A 20,093-nucleotide genomic window follows, 5' to 3' on the forward strand; every position below is an offset into this window, starting at 1 on the left:
CTTCTAAGAGGAGATGCAGCAACTTTAATTTTTAAAGTTGAGAGATGCTGGGTTGCGGCAAATTCTCTGCAAGGCAGGATACACACAGCTCACAGGCGACGTGATGCCCAACCATGCTTTAAAGAATATCTACAAACATTAAACTAATTACATATGCCATTTCATTTCCAAACTATTACTATGCCTGCTAGGGCAAAGAGTAAGACTTTGAATGCCCATTATTTGCTGCAAGATCAAATTCAACTGAGTGTTCTGAGACATACTAAAGGTCCTCTCAGATATACTAAGGGTCCTCCCAGGAATGTTAAGAAACTCAGTCAGTCTGACCTTTAGTTCTATGACACCTATCTCTGAATGGCCTACGACCCACATGTGGGAAATAGTTCTGTTGTAAAAGGATGGTGACATTGTTCTTCAGGAGGTATACTATGAGAAAGAGGACAGCACACATGTTCCTCAAACAGCAAAAACAGTGAGAAGAAATGGATATATCTGCTGACATCAGCATTGTATCCCACATGCAAGCAGACTCCTCCAGTCTTTCTGCTGACATGAGGTAAGACAGTAATGAGAACTGGGAGATGAAGGTAGGAAAAAATAGAAAAATCTGAATGGTTACAACCAGCCATGCTTTTCACTGTATGTGTTGTGCTTGGATATGGTGCACATAATGAGTGAGAAAAATCTGTTGCAGAGTATGGTTGAGTAAATAGGCCGAAGAGCCGCTATATCACGTACCTATTTAATCACAATCCCAAATGGCATGCAGTTGATTATCAATAGGAGGACTGCACCCGCCCAAAAACCAGAATACCCACCTGCATCTACCAGAACAAAGTTTCAGTAAAACAATCACCCACTCTTGCCTTCAGACCACACACGAGAAAGACTTCTATGTAAATTGATTGATTGATTGATTGGATTTTTACCCCACCCCTCTAGACCATGTCTACTCGTAATTAGGTATGGGGAAGGTAAACAGATTGTGGAAGAATTCCTAGAGATGGCAGTGTTATCAGTTTACTCAATAAGCTCATGGCTGAGAGGCACTGAACAGACCATCTACAATGCAATCCTGTGGATGTTTTCTAAGAATTAAACTGCCGTGAATTGAAAACAGTTTACTCTTAAGTAAGTATATAGTGTATATGGAACTATAGCTTAAGTTATCTTTCCACTTCTTTCTGATATCTCACATGTTCATATGTTAAGTAAAATAAAAAATATTTTAAAACAAATTCTTTTAACAAAAACAGCAAGGTTAAGTAACAGAATGTGAATAATCAGATGAGTACCTTAATTGCATAAAATAAAAATTGCTTGAATAACCAGATTTGCTTTTAACATGCCTATCTTCCATACACACAAATCATACAACTAAGGCTAGGCTAAATGACCCTACCCTTAGCTGAAACAATCTGAAGGTTATTTGGTAGTCTCTACATTAAAAATTAGTGTCTAGTTTACATATAAATATGGATGTGATGTCTTAGTAACACACATTACTTAGAGATTAAACCTCTTAATCTGAGGTTTCCGATTTGTTTCTTTCTGCTATGATGATGTGTATAGAGTTGCACTTCCTCAGTGAAATAAGAAACAAAAACACATGTGAGGTTCAAGTAACATATCAACCATGCACTAAAAATATCACGTGGAAAAGCCCACTTCCAGCTACTGGGTACGTGCTACTACTGATTTCTGGTTAACATGGATCTAAATGCTCTGCACTGAACCCCGTAACAAGTAGTTATGTTCTGGTTGTAAAAATTGTCTAGGGCAGTTTTTCCTATATCGGGGACATGTTTTCTTGGGGGGGGTCGTGGGTCACCTTATATATGTTGGAGCCCTTGTTAAATATTTTTTCCTTGACCTTTCATATTTGTGTGTATGTGTATGCATGAGAAACAAGCCCTCTGGGGGAAGAAAAAAGCCTCTACTTTATGAGAAGGGATGACTTTTTATGCAAACATGGTAGGGGAGTCGCAGGTTACTTGGCTATTATAAATGGGGGCTGCAACTCTGAAAAGGATGGGAACTGCTGGTCTATGGAATGATTAGAAATAATTCACAATAATATGTAGTAGAAATCAGAAAATTAGAGCACTGTTTCCAGCAGCACCACATTATCAAAGGGGCCATTTTGAAAGCAAAGACACTTTCAAAACTTATATGGCCTACCTTGGAGGTAATATACACAGGACTAGTTTTAATTGTCCTACACGGCAGAGACAGTGGAGCAAAGATAAAATTCACCTGTGTCAAGTATACAGTGGAAGTTAACCACATGCCATACATTTCTTAAGGGTAATGTGAACTCATGGGAAGCTACAACCTTTCAATTACTTCTTGCCTTGTTACCTTCGCAGCAACCAGAAAACTAGAAAACACTCCTTAAGATAATTCCTTTCTATATGTTTCACAAAAAACACAACTATGACAACATATGAACAAAGGAAATCACACTAAAAGGGTTAGAAGGTGACACAGAAAAAAACTAGATATTTATAGATATTTTGATATCTAAATATTATCTCCAAGAACCAATATGCTTACACCTTAGGAACCAGAACAGGTGATCTTAAGCCCTAGAAAATCACATTTTATTTCAGATTGCACATGAAATTTGACTTACAATATAAAGACTGATAATACTGTTCAGTTATTCAGGTGAAATTGCCTCTAAATGTCAGGCACTTGCCCTGTACAACTTTAGGTGAAAGTAAAGTTTCCTCTTGACATTTAGTCCAGTTGTGTCCGACTCTAGGGTGCTCATCCTGACTTCAATTCAGGGTGCTCATCCCTGTTTCCAAGCCGTAGGGCTGGCGTTTGTCCAAAGACAATCTTCAATGGTCACGTAGCCAGTGCAACTAGACATGGAACACTGAGGAATATTTTTTCTTTGCGGCACTGGAATTCTTGTTGTTGTTTAGTTGTAGAGTCATGTCCGATTCTTCGAGACCAGAGCATGCCAGGCTCTCCTGTCGTCTACTGCCTACCGAGGTTGGGTCAAAAGCATGTTGGTAAGCTTCGGTGACACTGTCCAACCATCTAGTTCTCTGTTGTCCCCGTCTCCTCTTGACTTCACATTTTCCCAACGTCAGGGTCTTTTCCAAGGAGTCTTCTCATGAGATGGCCAAAGTATTGGAGCCTCAGCTTCAGGATCTGTCCTTCCAATGAGCACTCAGGGTTGATTTCCTTCAGCATGGATAGGCTTGTTCTCTTTGCAGTTCAGGGGACTCTCAAGAGTCTCCTCCAGCACCACAATTCAAAAGCATCATTTCTTTGGCAGTCAGCCTTCCTTATGGTCCAGCTCTCACTTCCATACATCGCTACTGTCAAAATCATAGCTTTGACTATGCGGACTTTTGTCAGCAAGGTGATGTCTCTGCTTTTTAAGATGCTGTCTAGGTTTGTCATCACTTTCCTCCTAAGAAGCAGGTGTCTTTTAATTTTGTGGCTGCTGTCACCATCTGCAGTGATCATGGAGCCCAAGAAGGTAAAATCTGTCACTGCCTCCATATCTTCCCCTTCTATTTGCCAGGAGGTGATGGGACCAGTGGCAAGAATAAACATTGACATCCTGGGCGCCAGTGAACAAAAATAGGCAGGAATGGATGAATTCAATTCAGATGATTATCATATGTACTATTGTGTTCAAGAATCCCGTAGAAGAAATGGAGTAGCCTTCATAGTCAACAAATGAGTGGGAAAAGCTGTACTGGGTTACAATCTCAAAAATGACAGAATGATTTCAATATAAATCCGAGGCAGACCTTTCAACATCAAATTTGTGCACCAACCACCCATATTAAAGAGGCTGAAATTGACCAATTTTATCAAGACTTACAACACCTTCTAGAACTGACACCAAAGAAAGATGTTCTTCTCATTATAAGGGACTGGAATGCTGAAGTAGGGAGTCAAGAGATCAAAGGAACAACAGGTAAATTTGGCCTTGGAGTTCAAAACGAATCAGGGCAAAGGCTAACAGAGTTCTGTTAAAAGAACAAGCTGGTCATCACAAACACTCTTTTCCAACAACACAAGAGGTGATTCTACACATGGACATCACCAGATGGGCAATACCGAAATCAGATTGATTATGTTCTCTGCAGCCAAAGATGGAGAAGGTCTATACAGTCAGTTTTAAGCCACCAAGAGACCTTTGGGTAATGTGGACAGCATATAAGTTAAATAAAAAATAAAAATAAAAAACAAGACTTGGAGCTGATTGTGGCTCTGATCATCAGTTTCTTATAGCAAAATGCAAGCTTAAACTGAAGAAAGTAGGAAAAACCACTGGGCTTGTCAGGTATAATCTTACCCAAATCTTTTATGAATACACAATGGAAGCGAAGAACAGATTTAAGGAACTAGATTTGGTGGACAGAGTGCCTGAAGAAATATGGATGGAGGCTTGTAACACTGTACAGGAGGCCGCAACAAAAACTATTCCAAAGAAAAGTAAATGAAAGAGTGGCTGTCCAACGAGGCCTTACAAATAGCAGAAAAGATAAGGGAAACAAAATGCAAGGGAGACAGGGAAAGTTACAGAAAATTGAATGCAGATTTCCAAAGAAGAGGTGGCAAGAATACACAGAGGAATTATATCAGAAAGATCTGGATGTCCCAGGCAACCCAGATAGTGTGGTTGCTGACCTGTAGCCAGACATCCTGGAGAGTCAATTCAAGTGGGACTTAGAAAGCATGGCTAACAACAAGGCCAGTGGAGGTGATGCCATTCCATTTGAACTATTTGAAATCTTAAAAGAAGACACTGTTATGGTGCTACTTTCAATATGCCAGCAAGTTTGAAAACTCAGCAGTGGCCAGAGGATTGGAAAAGATCACTCTACACCTCAATCCCAAAGAAGGGCAGTGGCAAAGAATGCTCCAATTACTGTACAATTGCATTCATTTCACTGGAATTCTTACCAAGGTCAGAAAAGGACGAAATGTATATTCAATCCTTTCCTAATGCAAATGGCAACTTTATCTTATGCTAGCCCTCAGTACATTAATCACATTTTTGAATAGCTGTCAATAATTATTACAAATCACTTCATAGATCTGTGTACAGAAAACAAATTAGTTATTATAATGGAAGGAATACAATGCTCCTTAAAAATAAGTGACTAATGAAGTACTACTCTTTTTTCTTCTTTAAGAAAGACATTTAAACTTATTAATTAATTACTTTTATACAAAGTTCAGGTATTACTTATTCTTCTGTCTCCAGAATTACATTAAAACATTGGTTAAATATGCATTCTCCTTTCTTCAGAGGGAATGACAAATGACAAACCACTTGAGTATAATCTACTTGGAAAACCCCAAAAAGGGTTGCCACAAGTCAGAATTGACTTGACAGCAGATGAAAACAATGATTGATAATTACTTGGTTTTTTTCTTATTGTTACAACACATTCACTAATAAGATCAATTTTACCAATAGCCATTTCAATAGTCACAGGTAATAAATTTAAAAATCCAGTTTTTAAATAACAATCGGTAGCAAGTTCTTACTGCTTATCAGTAAGCCTCATATACAGAGAATAAGGAGACTAACAACTACACAAGTTTACAGGACCTCAGCTACTTTCTCAAAAAAAAGTAAAGAAAGAAACACCCTTCCCTACTTAAAATAAGATTCTGGGTCACACTTTATTCATTACCTGTGCCAGACCCCTATCTTCTATTAACATCCCATCAGTAATTCAGCTGTTTGCTGCTATGTGCTGGAACAGCACTTCATTCTATTATCAGGATACAAAAATAGAAATAAGCAGATAATTTAAAGAGGATTCAGCTGCTGTCTGCAATTGTAAAAAGCATGACTGTAGGATGCAGTAAATCTGTATGTCGTAAATGACTACCTCACACAGTTCTGCAATAGTAGTAATGCAGTCTGATTTAAGAAATTTTCTAATGTCATAGCCATTTGACATCATTTATACAGTCGAGATACAGAATTAATCTTCAACTGAAGGATGAGAGTACTCTATGCCCGTCATCTCAATTATTCAACCAAGTAAAGTATTTCCAATGTAAATATTAAAGGTCCTCTTTCACTTTCACTGCTGAATATTGCCACTTGCAGTTTTAAATTGTTACAATAGTATACAGTAGTACCTTGGTTTACGAATTTAATGTGTTCTCCAGAATGTTGCATAATGCGAAAAATTCATAAAATGAAACACGGTTTGCCATAGGAATGGGGGTGGCTCTATAAACCTCCAGGCACAATGAATCCTGGGGAAACTATACTGTGGAAAAAAATAGTAAACTGAGGCATTATTTTCAATGGATGTCCGTTCCATTGAAAATATGTAGATTCTATGTAAATATGACTCGCAAGACAAATGTTCCTATGGCCGTGCTTCGCAAGAAGAATGTTTTCCGTTTTTTTGTTTCTGCCTCATGTTTGCTAATTTTTAAATGTTTTTCTATGAAGTTTAAAAAGTTGACATTTTTGATTGAAATTTTTGAAATCATCTGCACAATATGTATGGCTGTAAAGAGCACTTAATAAACCCTTTGTAAACCAAATTTGACTTTGTTCTGACGTTTTTTTGCCCATAGGAACACATAAATTAGATTTCAATGCATTCCTATGGGAAAACGTGTTTCGCAAGATTAATTTTTCGCAAGACAACATTAACTGCGGAACAAATTAAATTCGTCTTGCGAGGCATCACTGTAGTCATTTTATCTAACACATTTGCAGACCACCGTCCAATTTCATTACAACTAGGTAGCAAATCAAGAGAATTCAACTGGAAGCTCAATACTTCACATTTAAAAAATAAGGAATTTATTAAGCAAATAAAATAAGACATGGATTTCTTCTTCAAACAGAATATGAGTCCAGAAACACCAATGACAATGGTTTGGGAAGCAAGTAAGGCATTTTTAGAGGAGCAGTCATAAGATTTGCATCAACACAAAAAAGAGAGAGACAGAAAAAATATAAGATTTTGGAAAATAGATTAACTTCAGATGAACTACAGGTGAAACAAAACCCAACAAATGCAGAACTGAAAGAGAAGATAAAGTTAGTACAACATGAGATATATTGCTCATTGAGGAAACTATAAAGAAGCTTAAATTTGCAAAGCAATTTTTTTTTGAAAATGCAAACAAGCCGGGGAGATGGTTAGCATATAAATTAAGGAAAGAGAAGGAAAAAACAATAATACAAACATTGAAAAATGAAACAGGGACTGAGAAATTTAAACAAGGAGCAAGCAAAAAGATTGTTGAGGACTTCTACTGGAATTTATACAATAGAAAGTAGACAAAGAATCTCAGAAAGAATATGTACTGAAACACAATAACATGAAATTGACTAAAGACCAAATGTAGTCCTTAAATGAGCCTTTAACATATGCAGAAATTAAAGAAGCCCTCAAAAAGCAAAAAAATGGGAAATCACCAGGCCCAGATGGTCTGCCAGCGGAATATTATAAAGAATCAGGAAATGTATTGCTTAAACCATATAAGAAACTCTTGGAATTTGCAGAAGAAAAGGGAGAATTGTCACCAACGAGGTCCGAAGCAATAATTTCTCTCATACATAAGGAAAACACGGAGGGTAAAGAAATCAAAAACTACAGACCAATCTCATTACTGAACGTGGATTATAAAATACATACAACCATGTTGGCAACTAGACTGAAAAGAATTTTAACACAGACAATACATCAAGACCAGTCGGGCTTTCTTCCAAAAAGCCAGATGAAAAATAATATAAGGATAATCTTAAATACTCTGGAATATTATGAAGCCCACCTGGAAAAGCAAATGGCTATGATATTCTTGGATGCGGAGAAACCTTTTGATAATCTGAATTGGAATGTTATGCTACATCAATTGGAAGTGCTACAAGTTGGAGAAAGATTTTTGAAATTAATTAAACAATCTATTCCCAGCAAAAGGCAAAAGTTAGAATCAATGAAGAGCTGATGAAAGAGATACAAATACAGAAAGGTACTAGACAGGGGTGTCCTCTCTCTCCATTACTATTCATTCTCACTCTAGAAATACTAACTGAGCAAATTAGAGATACAAAGGAAATAAAAGGACTGAAAGTAAGAGATCATATCTTTAAGATCCAAGCTTTTACAGATGATCTAGTTGTTATATTGGAGGATCCAATGGACTGAATTGAAGACCTGATGGAGATGCTGAAGAATTTTGGTGATATGGCAGGAATGAAAATAAACCAAAAGAAAACAAAAATACTTATTAAAAATATGAGAGAACAAGAACGACAGAAGCTAATAGAAAAGACTAACTTTCAAGAAAAAAGGTAGATAATTAGGGATCCAAAGCACAAAGAAAATGAGTACATCGTTCAAAGACAATTACATGAAGTTGATTAAAGAGATACAGATTAACTTGAAGAGATGGAACAAATTACAGCTCTTGCTGATGGGAAGAATAGCAACCATTAAATTGAATGTTTCACCTAAAATTATATTTTTATTTCAGACAATTCCCATAATATTAAAACAGTCTCTCTTTTTTTCAATAATATAACAAGATAATTATGAGATTTGTGTGGCAAAGTAAAAAAAAAAAAGAATTAAAATTAAAGCAATGCAAGATGCCAAACAAAGAGCAGGTTTTGGTTCTGCCCCCGCGGTCAGGCAACCAGCTGGTGGGGGTGCAGCTGTTGACGCCACCTGCCCCCTAGCCAGGGAAAGATGGCATTGTAGGAGCTGGGCATGACTTGGCAGCTTGCTTTCGGCTGCCTGCCGGGGGATGGCGAGGCAGTGGCGGGGCGCTGGAACCGAGAAGAAGAGTGGGCTTCGCGAAGAGGGCCAGATGCTGCTATCCTGGAGGAAAACGGGCACAACAGGCAGCACAGGCTTTCTCCGAGTTCTCTTTCCATGGAGCCAGCACTGAGGGCACTGACGTGCTTTGGGCATCCCTTCTCAAAACAAAACGGGCGCTTGCCGCCATCCAGAAAGGACCATGGAGGGAGGCTGAGGTGCTTCCTTCACCTCCCCTCCCTCTTACCTGGGAGGCCTGGAAGGGGGGTTTTCTCTGGAGGAAGGAACTATGGGGAAAGTTGCAACTTGCCTCCTGACTTTGGCTGGCCTGCTCCTGGCAACGAGAGCAGAGCCCTTCACAGGTAAGGAGCTGCCCCCTCCCCACTGTACATTTTGGCTCCTTCATTTATGTCTTTGTTTATGCCATGCGGTGGCAGTCCCCGGGAGGCCTCCCACAGCAGCTGTCATGGCAATGGGGAAGCCCGGGCTTCCCCGGCAGCGGCGGTCAGAGTGGTGGGGAAGCCAGGGGTTTTCCTGCCTTTTTCCTTTCATAAGTGGAAGCTCCGGCAACAAGTCGAGCCAAAATTTTTCAGCCGGCGCGTTCCGTAACTCACAATTTTTGTAACTAGGGACATCTCTAAGTCGAGGCAATACTGTAATATTTTTTCTTCTGGATAACAAATGCTAAAAGCAACAGAGTAACTACTTTAAAAAATAACAGCAACAACACTGCCAGATAGGGGGGTCATCATCTTCAAGAGGGTAGTTCAGAATCTAGCCTATTTCTCACAATACAGTATAACAAAATTAACCATGCCTTTGACACTCTCATAGAAATTCATTTCTACAAGTACCTCATTAAACTCAATAACTTTGCACAGCACCTCTTTCATAATCCAATAATTCATCATTTCTGTCACTTAAATGTGCCGCAAACATTATACTTAAAATTCAAATGTACCAGTTTGTGCAAGCTACAAAAAAACATGTCTGGCAGTTCAAATCTTATCTCTGGTTCTGTGTCTCTATAAAGGGATACTGACCTATCTCAAAATGTTTTTGTAAGGATTGCCAGTAAACCATGTGAAGCAGTTTAGAAATTCATAATCATATATAAAAGCTAATTATATCCATCAAAGAAACAGAACATTTCTAAATCTAAACCAACCCCACACTTCCAGTATTAGATGGCATGACGACTCAAGAATGAAAGTTATGTATTGAGAAATATCAAAAGGTTACTTATTTCAGCTTGGCCAGAAAGGTTGTTATTAATAAGATACAACAAAATGTTTTCTATAGAAATTTCTGCACCGTGAGGCTGCCAATAGACTTACTGTCAGAAATGCTTGTACTTTGTTAAAAGTGCTTCCCATCTTTAAAGAGTACAGTGGTGCCTCGCAAGACAAATGCCCTGCAGGACAAAAACACGCAAGACAAATGGTTTTGGCAACGGGGTTGTTGACTCGCAAGACGAATGTTCATATGGCCATGCTTTGCAAGACGAATGTTTTCCATTTTTGTTCCTGCCTCATGTTTGCTGATTTTTAAATTTTTTTCTATGATGTTTTAAAAGTTAAAGTTTTTTTATTGAAATTTTTGAAATCATCTGTACAATATGTATGGCTTTAAAGAGCACTTAACAAACCCTTTGTAAACCAAATTTGACTTTGTTCTGACTTTTTTTGCCCATAGGAACGCATTAATTAGATTTCAATCCATTCCTATGGGAAAATGCGTTTTGCAAGATGAATTTTTCACAAGACAACATTAACCATGGAACAAATTATAAAATATTATGTCAACAAACAGACTTACTTGATACACATCTCTAGAAAGGGAAACTCCATCTTCAGAAACTTTGAGAGAAAGATCCCAAAGTACTGAAAATACTGGACACAAATAAGACAGTAAGAGATAATTCAATTCAAAATAGATACAAATGAGGAAAAATGGTTTGAAAAAGTATGATTTGGAACAAATTAGGGCTTATGTTGGACAAACATCAGACTTAATTCAGGGTTTCCAAAGTACAGGAAAATCCTGCTAGAGAAAGGAGAGGGATGGATTTTCACCAATTGCCACCATCATTACTGAGAAGCTGCCGCACAGGTTGGAGGGCGCTCTGCAGGAGGAGAATCTGTAACAATCCCTTCTCATCCCCCTTCCTCCAGAAAATAATCTTCACAGGACTTCAATCCATTCTACTAATGGAAGAGGCCATTCCATTTGCTAAACAACACTTTTGACCTAAGAAACTGTATTTTGCTTTATTTGTTTGTTTGTAATGTTAAGATTCCAGTATGATGTTCCCAGTGTGGTGTAGTGTATAGAGTGACAGACTGGGACTCTGGAGAACAGGGTTCAAATCCTCACTTGGCCATGCAAACTTACAGGAGGAGTGGAACTAGTAAAATAACTCCTTAGATATCTCGCTTACCTTGAAAATCCTATCAGGGTTGCTACAAGTAAGTTCCAATTTAACAGCACAGAACACACACATAATGTATGTTCTAAATAAATTTAGAACTATGCAGTGCAAATTGAAATTACTAAATGAGTAACCCCCATCTTGTCTCATTTAGACATCTTGTGTTCTAACTAAGCTATTGACTAAAACTACATTTAAGGATCCAGACTTCAAAACTATGTGATGTTCTGTAACCTCCAAATAAGGTTCCATGTTTACCAACAGGGCAGTAGAAGAAACGTTCGGCAAACAAAACCTTGAAGGCTTCAATCTCACCAAAACTGCTGTGACAAGAGGCAAAAGCCCAAGCAATACACAAGTGCGCGCACACAGAGAGAGAACAACATATTGCACATTGACCAGGACCAAACTGCATGCTTCATATAACTTATTGCTATATGTTAGGTACAGGACAGTATAATTAACTATACAGGTACTCATTTCTCAACACTTTCTTCTAAATACTATTCAAAGTTTCTTCACATTCCTTTTATAGACTGCACATGTATATTCTTTACAAACAGATCTAAAATACTTAAATATTAATGGATTCTAAATGCATCTATCATTTGTGTAACACATTAAAGTGGTCTCTTTTATATCAAGTGAACATGAACTTCTTTTTACAAAGCAAGGGAATTGTTTATACCAATCTCAAGTATCACAACTCCACATGCAAAGTTTCAAATGACAAATAAAACCATTCTTTTAAAACACTATAAAGCATTAAAAAATTAAGAATTATACAGATACATACTGGAATTCAGTTGCCCAAGATCAACATCATCTTCATCGATTGTCTGCCCTAATGATAGCAGATTGATGCGCTTTATTTTTAGTAGCTTTGGAGAGCTTTCACAGTTAGTATTTTCAACATCCAGAACTACGTCTCCTGACATGACAGAGGGCACCATCTTTTTAAAAAAATCCATGCTTGAATTTTACCATTCCCACAACATTAATTAAAGTGTTCTGCTTAGCTCCATGTCCAGGTTGCTTGTGCAAACTTCCTTGAAGACTTTTAAAAGCTAGCCTGTTTGTGCTACTTTACATAATGATGTCATACCACACTTGGGTGGTGCTCAAATGCTGTTTGCTAACTGTGAATGTTAAAGACACAGGTTTTAGTGACTGAAGCAGCTCAGATATTACAAATACCCTGGGCTCTAACTACTCTTAATATATAATAATAGCATATATACAGCAAAATGAAACTTGAAACATCACAAATATACAACATGTATATACAAATAGGCTTACATCTATTCAATTACTTAAAAGTTTCAGTTTTATCATGTACAGGGAGGAGTAAGCATCTGCATGCAAAGATAACAGTTATCATTGTAAAAAGTTCACTAGCCATGTTTTCAGTGCTGTATGTTCTGGATGTGTTTAGTCTCTAACATAAGTGTTCAGAATTTATTCATTTTTAAGCTTAGACTACTTGCCTGAGCATGTCAGCAGTTGCAATTTATGCTGCTGCATTTTATACAAAAAAGAAATCATTTCATTAAATTACTCTTTGTTTTTCAAAAGTGTCCTCCTGTAAGTGAATAAAGTAACAGGTTTAAATTATATTCTTTTTTAATGGAATGCACAAAACAGTCTACAGCACTATAATCACAATTTAGCTGTTAGTATAGTAGACCTTTCTCTCCCCTACAGTCTTCCGCAGAGGTGTACTTTCATAAGGGGCAAGTCTTCCAGCTCTCCCAAGAGTACATCTGGATGGTGCATTGGGGCTGAAGGAGAAAAATCATTGACCACCTATTTTGACTGAGCATTTATGTCAGACAACAACTTTACATCACAACAAGACCATCATTATAATTAATCCAGAACAGAATTGCTATCATTAAGTTAGAATTATTTTTTTCACATTAATTTTTACCACCTGAAGCCATCCAGCAAGTTTCCCCGTGCTTGATTCTGCCTTCATTGCAACTAGACAAGTTATAAATGTCCTTTAAAAAAAGTATAGAATGAGTAGCTTTTTTCTACATGGGACTTATTTACAACATTGGCCTACTCTTCACACACACACACCGGTATTATTAATTCTTCCTTGGTAGCTGCATTACTTTTGCCCCTTCATAGCCACCAGTTTCATAATTTCTATCAAATATATCTTGAAGGATACTCATCAATTCAGGGCTACTATTGTGCATTTTTCAAGAGAAATATTAGTCTCTGTAGCTATGAGCCATTCTGACATACATGAATCGTACTCTATCCATTTGCAACCTACACAAAAACCCAGGAATAATTATGTGCAATCCTCCAGAGTTTATAGTGCTTTTTCACAATGCATAAAACAATGTACAGATATGTTTTTGTATGTTTGTCAGTCCAGATACTCTAAACACTTATAGGATTACACTATCTGCGAGACTGCAAAGAAAGAAATCATTTTTAAAAAACAAAAACACAGAATGCATAGCGAAATGCATTAGCCACATCAACAGTATATAACAAAACTGCATATTCCTTCTAGTTTCATGTTTCTATCTTCTTTTTTTAAAAAATTTATTAGTAAAAATAAAAGTTACAAGTAACAATAAAACTAAAATACAAACTCAGTTGGAACTGCACGCAATACACATTAAACTTTTCCCACCTGTGCCACCTTCACCCTTGAGACTAGGCAACCAATAGTATCAATTTGTACCACCTTTCACCCCATTCCTCTCCAAAATTACATTGATTCTTCTGCTGGCATATAGTACTTTCCCTTCGAAAAGACATATTCCAATTATAAATTCCATACATCTTTGAAATCGTTAAGACTGTTAGATCATTTCCATCTTTGATTCGTCGTTAATCATTTCCGACTCTTCGTGACCCCATGGACTAGGGCACACCAGGCCCTCCTATCTTCCACTGCCTCCCGGAGTTGGGTCAAATTCATTCTGGAAGCTTCGCAGACACTGTCCAACCATCTCGTCCTCTGTCGTCCCCTTCTCCTCTTGCCTTCACACTTTCCTACCATCAAGGTCTTTTCCAAGGAGTCTTCTCTTCTCATGAGACGCCAAAGTATTGGAGCCTCAGCTTCAGGATCTGTCCTTCCAGTGAGCACTCAGGGTTGATTTCCTTTAAAATTGATAGATTTGTTCTCCTTCCAGTCCAGGGGACTCTCAAGAGCCTCCTCCAGCACCACAATTCAAAAGCATCAATTCTTCGGCGGTCAGCTTTCTTTATGGTCCAGCTCTCACTTCCATACATCACGACAGGAAAAACCATAGCTTTGACTATGCGAACTTTTGTTGGCAAGGTGATGTCTCTGCTTTTTAGGATGCTGTCAAGGTTTGTCATTGCTTTCCTCCCAAGAAGCAGGAGTCTTTTAATTTTGTGGCTGCTGTCTCCATCTGCAGTGATCATGGAGCCCAAGAAAGTAAAATCTGTCACTGCCTCCATATCTTCTCCTTTTATTTGCCAAGAGGTGACGGGACCTGTGGCCATGATCTTAGTTTTTTTGAGCTTCAGACCGTTTTTTGCACTCTCCTCTTTCACCCTCAGTACAAGGTTCCTTAATTCCTCCTCACTTTCTGCCATCAGAGTGGTATAATCTGCACATCGGAGGTTGTTAATATTTCTTCCGGCAATCTTAATTCCGGCTTCGGATTCCTCCAGTCCAGCCTTTCGCATGATGTATTCTGCATATAAGTTGAATAAGCAGAGGGACAATATACAGCCTTTTTGTACTCCTTTCCCAATTTTGAACCAATCAGTTGTTCCATATCCAGTTCTAACTGTTGCTTCCTGTCCCACATATAGATTTCTCAGGAGATAAATAAGGTGGTGAGGCACTCCCGTTTCTTTAAGGACTTGCCATAGTTTGCTGTCGTCCACACAGTCGAAGGTTTTTGCATAGTCAATGAAGCAGAAGTAGATGTTTTTCTGGAACTCTCTGGCTTTCTCTATAATCCAGCGCATGTTTGCAATTTGGTCTCTAGTTCCTATGCCCCTTCGGAATCCAGCTTGTACTTCTGGGAGTTCTCGATCCACATACTGCTGAAACCTACCTTGGAGGATTTTCAGCATAACCCTGCTAGCGTGTGAAATGAGTGCAATTGTACGGTAGTTGGAGCATTCTTTTGCACTCTCCTTCTTTGGCATTGGGATGTAGACTGATCTTTTCCAGTCCTCTGGCCACTGCTGAGTTTTCCAAACTTGCTGGAATATTGAATGTAGCACCTTAACAGCGTTATCTTTTAAGATTTTAAATAGTTCAACTGGAATGTCATCACCTCCACTGGCCTTGTTGTTAGCCAGGCTTTCTAAGGACCACTTGACTTCACTCTCCAGGATGTCTGGCTCAAGGTCAGCAACTACATTGTCTGGCTTGTCCGGGATATCCAAAACTTTCTGATATAATTCCTCTGTGTATTCTTGCCACCTCTTCTTGATGTCTTCTGCTTCTGTTAGGTCCCTACCATTTTTGTCCTTTATCATGTTCATCCTTGCACAAAATGTTCCTCTAATATCTCCAATTTTCCTGAACAGATCTCTGGTTTTTCCTTTTCTGTTTTCCTCTATTTCTTTGCATTGTTCATTTAAGAAGGCCCTCTTGTCTCTCCCTGCTATTCTTTGGAAGTCTGCATTCAATTTTCTGTAGCTTTCCCTATCTCCCTTGCATTTTGTTTCCCTTCTCCACTCTGCTATTTCTAAGGCCTCGTTGGACAGCCATTTTGCTCTCTTGCATTTCCTTTTCTTTGGGATGGTTTTCATTGCTGCCTCCTGTGCAATGTTACGAGCCTCTATCCAAAGTTCTTCAGGCACTCTGTCCACCAAATCGAGTTCCTTAAATCTGTTCTTTACTTCCACTGTGTATTCATAAGGGATTTGGTTTAGATTATACCTGAGTAGCCGAGTGGTTTTTCCTACTCTCTTCAGTTTAAGCTTGAATTTTGCTATGAGAAGCTGATGATCAGAGCCGCAGTCAGCTCCAGGTCTTGTTTTTGCTGACTGTATAGAGCTTCTCCATCTTTGGCTGCAGAGAATATAATCACTCTGATTTCGATATTGCCCATCTGGTGATTTCCATGTATAGAGTCGCCTCTTGTGTTGTTGGAAAAGAGTGTTTGTGATGACCAGCTTATTCTCTTGACAAAACTCTATTAGCCTTTGTCCTGCTTCGTTCTGAACTCCAAGGCCAAACTTCCCTGTTGTTCCTTTTATCTCTTGGCTCCCTACTTTAGCATTCCAGTCCCCTAGAATGAGAAGAACATCTTTCTTTGGTGTCAGTTCTAGAAGGTGTTGTAAATCTTCATAAAATTGTTCAATTTCAGTCTCCTCAGCAATGGTGGTTGGTGCATATACTTGGATTATTGTGATGTTGAAAGGTCTGCCTTGAATTCGTATTGAAATCATTCTATGGTTTTTGAGATTGGATCCGAGTACACCTTTCCCCACTCTTTTGTTGACTATGACGGCTACTCCATTTCTTCTACGGGGTTCTTGCCCACAATAGTAGATATGATAATCATCTGAGCTGAATTTGCCCATTCCTGTCCATTTTAGTTCACTGATGCCCAGGATGTCGATGTTTATTCTTGCCATCTCCTGTTTGACCACCTCCAGCTTCCCGAGGTTCATTCCAGGTTCCTATGCAGTATTTTTCTTTGCAGCATTGGATTTTCCTTTCACTTCCAGTTCAATTATACCCGAGTTTTTTTATTTCCTATGTAATAAGATTGACATCATTTCACATTGCCTGAATATAAATATATCTTTCCTTGTAGTTCTAAGCCTTAGTCCCTGCACCCCCACCCATGTGAGATGCAGAAAGCTAGGAAATATATTATGCTGATGATTATAATTACAGATTACAGTGCACCATCTGCTATTGAAGGGCTCTATAAATGGTACTCAATGTAACAATCTCAGCTGAACTTCACCTGACAAAAATCTGGAGCTTTGTGCTGATAAAGCAATGTTCCTTACCTATAGTTGGATTTGCTAGCATTCTGCTGATTACACAATTTAAAAAGAACCACAGTGAACTAAGGACACTGCAAACTTTCTATTCAGAAATTAAGTAGAAAATGCAGCATCCTGAAGCCTAGTAAACAATGGATCACTAGATAATACAGAGTGTACAAAACAAAGATACTGAGACCTATATTAAATAAGCTGAAATAACACATTTGGATGACATAAGACTGAGCCTCCATAAATGTATGAAAATAACTGGATCAAGTTCCCACAAATGTTGTTTGTTAAAAATGTGTTTCTAGGAACCATATCACTTATATTATTAATTTCCCATCCTGTTCCAATTTTTGTAACATAAGTACTGGTTCAAATATTACATTTCATTTTTATAAAAGTAAATTTTATACATATATATTTTCCCCAAGTAAAGACTGAAATGAGTTATGTATTAATCTAATTGTGAATTTATTTGCAAAACAGATGAATGATGGAACTCCTTTATGCAGCTGCCCATCTCTACTCCCAACCCCTTTCACTCTGAGGTGGGGAATTCAGGGAGGGCAGAGGGGTGAGGGGACCTATCCAGCTCTTTCACTCCAGTCCTTGTTTTTAATCCCATTTCTTGCAGTTATGCCTTTTAAGAAGTAAAGCCCATCTGTGCTTACTACACTGCTACCACTCCACACATGCTCCTTCTTACTTTAGACTCTCACAGTTTGGCAAAGTAGTTTCAGACATCAGAAAGAGTACCTAGATTTCCTCTTTACATAAAAATCCAGCCAAAATCTAGATAGGATATTAATCTGTTTTAAAGAAAAAGGAAAAAGATTAGGAAAAGATTAAATGGTTACAAAATGTAGAGGTTGCTTAAACCAAGAAGAGCTTCAAAGACTTGGATCTTCCCAAAGGAGGTACACACTTAGGAGCATAATAAAGACAATCTTAACTTAGCCCTTCACTTATTCCCATCCATACTGTTATCTGAATAAGATCTACTTTCATGTAACCAGACAATTTCCTGGAGAGCAAAAGTGAAGTGTTGCTCCTCCTTGCCAGGAGGCTCCATCTCTCCTATCTGCCTGTTGCAGGCTTCCTATGGAAAACAAAAGCCTAAAGTTACAGATCCTCAAGTACATGTCATTAAGGTTTAATCCTTTGAAGTCACTATTGACAAACAGATTACCTCTTTAATGGGGCTTAATCCTTTGAGTAACACTTGGCACTGCCCCTGGGCACCAAGGACTGAACCAGATATTCACCATGCATGTCAAAGTCTGTTTTGAACCATCTCTAAATAAACATTCAAGCGAACTAGGAAACTGTTGCCCTCAAATAAATTCTGGCCACTGTAGTGGCCAAGGCAATTCATATGTTTATCTACCTACATATTTCATAATTTTTCCCATCACACATTTTACTTCCTGTAGTTCATCTCAATTCTTTTATCTCTTTACATTATCTCTTCACAAGATGGAACTGTTTTATCGAAACTATTAAACATCAGTTCATTGATGGCTGGTTGCTGTTTTCTTCCGGGCACCTAAAAATACAGAAAGCTTTAACAAATCATGAGAGAAGAAAAATTCCAAAAATCACAGATGGGATTACTAAGGTCAATCAAAATGTCACAAAACAGTCAGCAGACGTTATATTTCTTTAGAACTTTTCATCATGATACTAGACGGTACAGAATAAGGGGAAGAGTATAAATATTGGACCAGAAATTTTTGCTTTGACAGAAAAAAAATACCAAGCCAAAGATGTAGGTTACTGTAACATGCAAACTGGGACAATGCATGACAAGCAGTAAGTGAAATACAATCAAAAAAGAGTCTACAAGACTCAAAGGAGATTCGTTTTTCTCTACCTTCTGAATAAAAAATTCATACCACTCTCAGGGTGAGCTAATTGTAGCCCTTAAGCCACATCCCAAGGCTACTTCAAAACGATTAGACTTCCTTGTGCATCATCCAGCCCCAGAGGAACAGCAATTTAAAGCAGCAAACAGATCTCAAGGAGCTCCTTTTACAATGTTCAATATCAAAATATAGTTTTCTTTGCTCCACTCAAAATCAGTGTGGCCTTCCAGCTGCTCCTGGTTTTGTCATGCTTGCTTTTCCACATTTTGGGTGATCTATGGAGCCCCTGGACTGCCAAAGTTACTCAGTCCAGGCAGGATAATTTAAAAAATGATTTGAGCTGATTTTAAAAAGCCTAATGCAATATCTAAAATTAATCTCCCATTTGGTTAATACAAAGACTGGCTTTAACCTCAGCAGCTACTAGTGACACATTTAGTTTGTAATCTACAGGTCTAAAGTGCAAACTAAAAAAAAAAAAAACAAATTACCATTTTTGTACTTTTTTGCTCTACCTTCTCTGCTTTTTGTGTCACTGAGCTTGATATAAGAGTTTTGAACAATCCAAATTTTTTCTGACTATTCTGTGATATCTTGGTGGGTCCTGATACTGGTAAATCCCACAAGTGGATCCGGCAGGGCTTATGTAAGGAGTGTGAAGATACAGTCTCTTTTCCTTTTTAAGTGAAAGTACTGTTATCAAGGGATGTGGTGGCGCTGCGGGCTAAACTGCAGAAGCCTGTGCTGCAGGGTCAGAAGACCAAGCAGTAGTAAGATCGAATCCACGCGACGGAGTGAGCACCTGTCGCTTGTCCCAGCTTCCGCCAACCTAGCAGTTTGTAAGCATGCAAATGCAAGTAGATAAATAGGGATCACCTCGGTGGGAAGGTAACAGCGTTCCGTGTCTAAGTCGCACTGGCCATGTGACCATGGAAGATTGTCTTCGGACAAAACGCTGGCTCTATGGCTTGGAAACGGGGATGAGCACCGCCCCCTAGAGTCGAACACGACTGGACAAAAATTGTCAAGGGGAACCTTTACCTTTACCTT

At 38.4% G+C, this 20,093-nt stretch overlaps 1 protein-coding gene across 9 annotated transcripts in view; it reads right to left on the reverse strand.

Moving 5' to 3' along the window:
• Positions 1-20,093, reverse strand: part of FRYL (FRY like transcription coactivator) — a 233,791-nt gene that overhangs the window by 179,857 nt on the left and 33,841 nt on the right. For 7 of the 9 annotated variants that reach the window (XM_073001278.2, XM_073001275.2, XM_078394665.1 and 4 more), the window contains exon 1: positions 12,008-12,792. The exons of the other annotated variants lie outside the window; for them this stretch is intronic. In XM_073001278.2, coding sequence (XP_072857379.2) covers positions 12,008-12,182 — 175 coding nt within the window. In that variant the 5' untranslated portion in view covers positions 12,183-12,792. Of the gene's footprint in view, positions 1-12,007; positions 12,793-20,093 lie in introns of those variants that run through there. 9 annotated transcript variants of the gene reach the window in all.

Source organism: Pogona vitticeps, chromosome 5, assembly GCF_051106095.1.
Source record: "Pogona vitticeps strain Pit_001003342236 chromosome 5, PviZW2.1, whole genome shotgun sequence".
Taxonomy (NCBI): domain Eukaryota; kingdom Metazoa; phylum Chordata; class Lepidosauria; order Squamata; family Agamidae; genus Pogona; species Pogona vitticeps.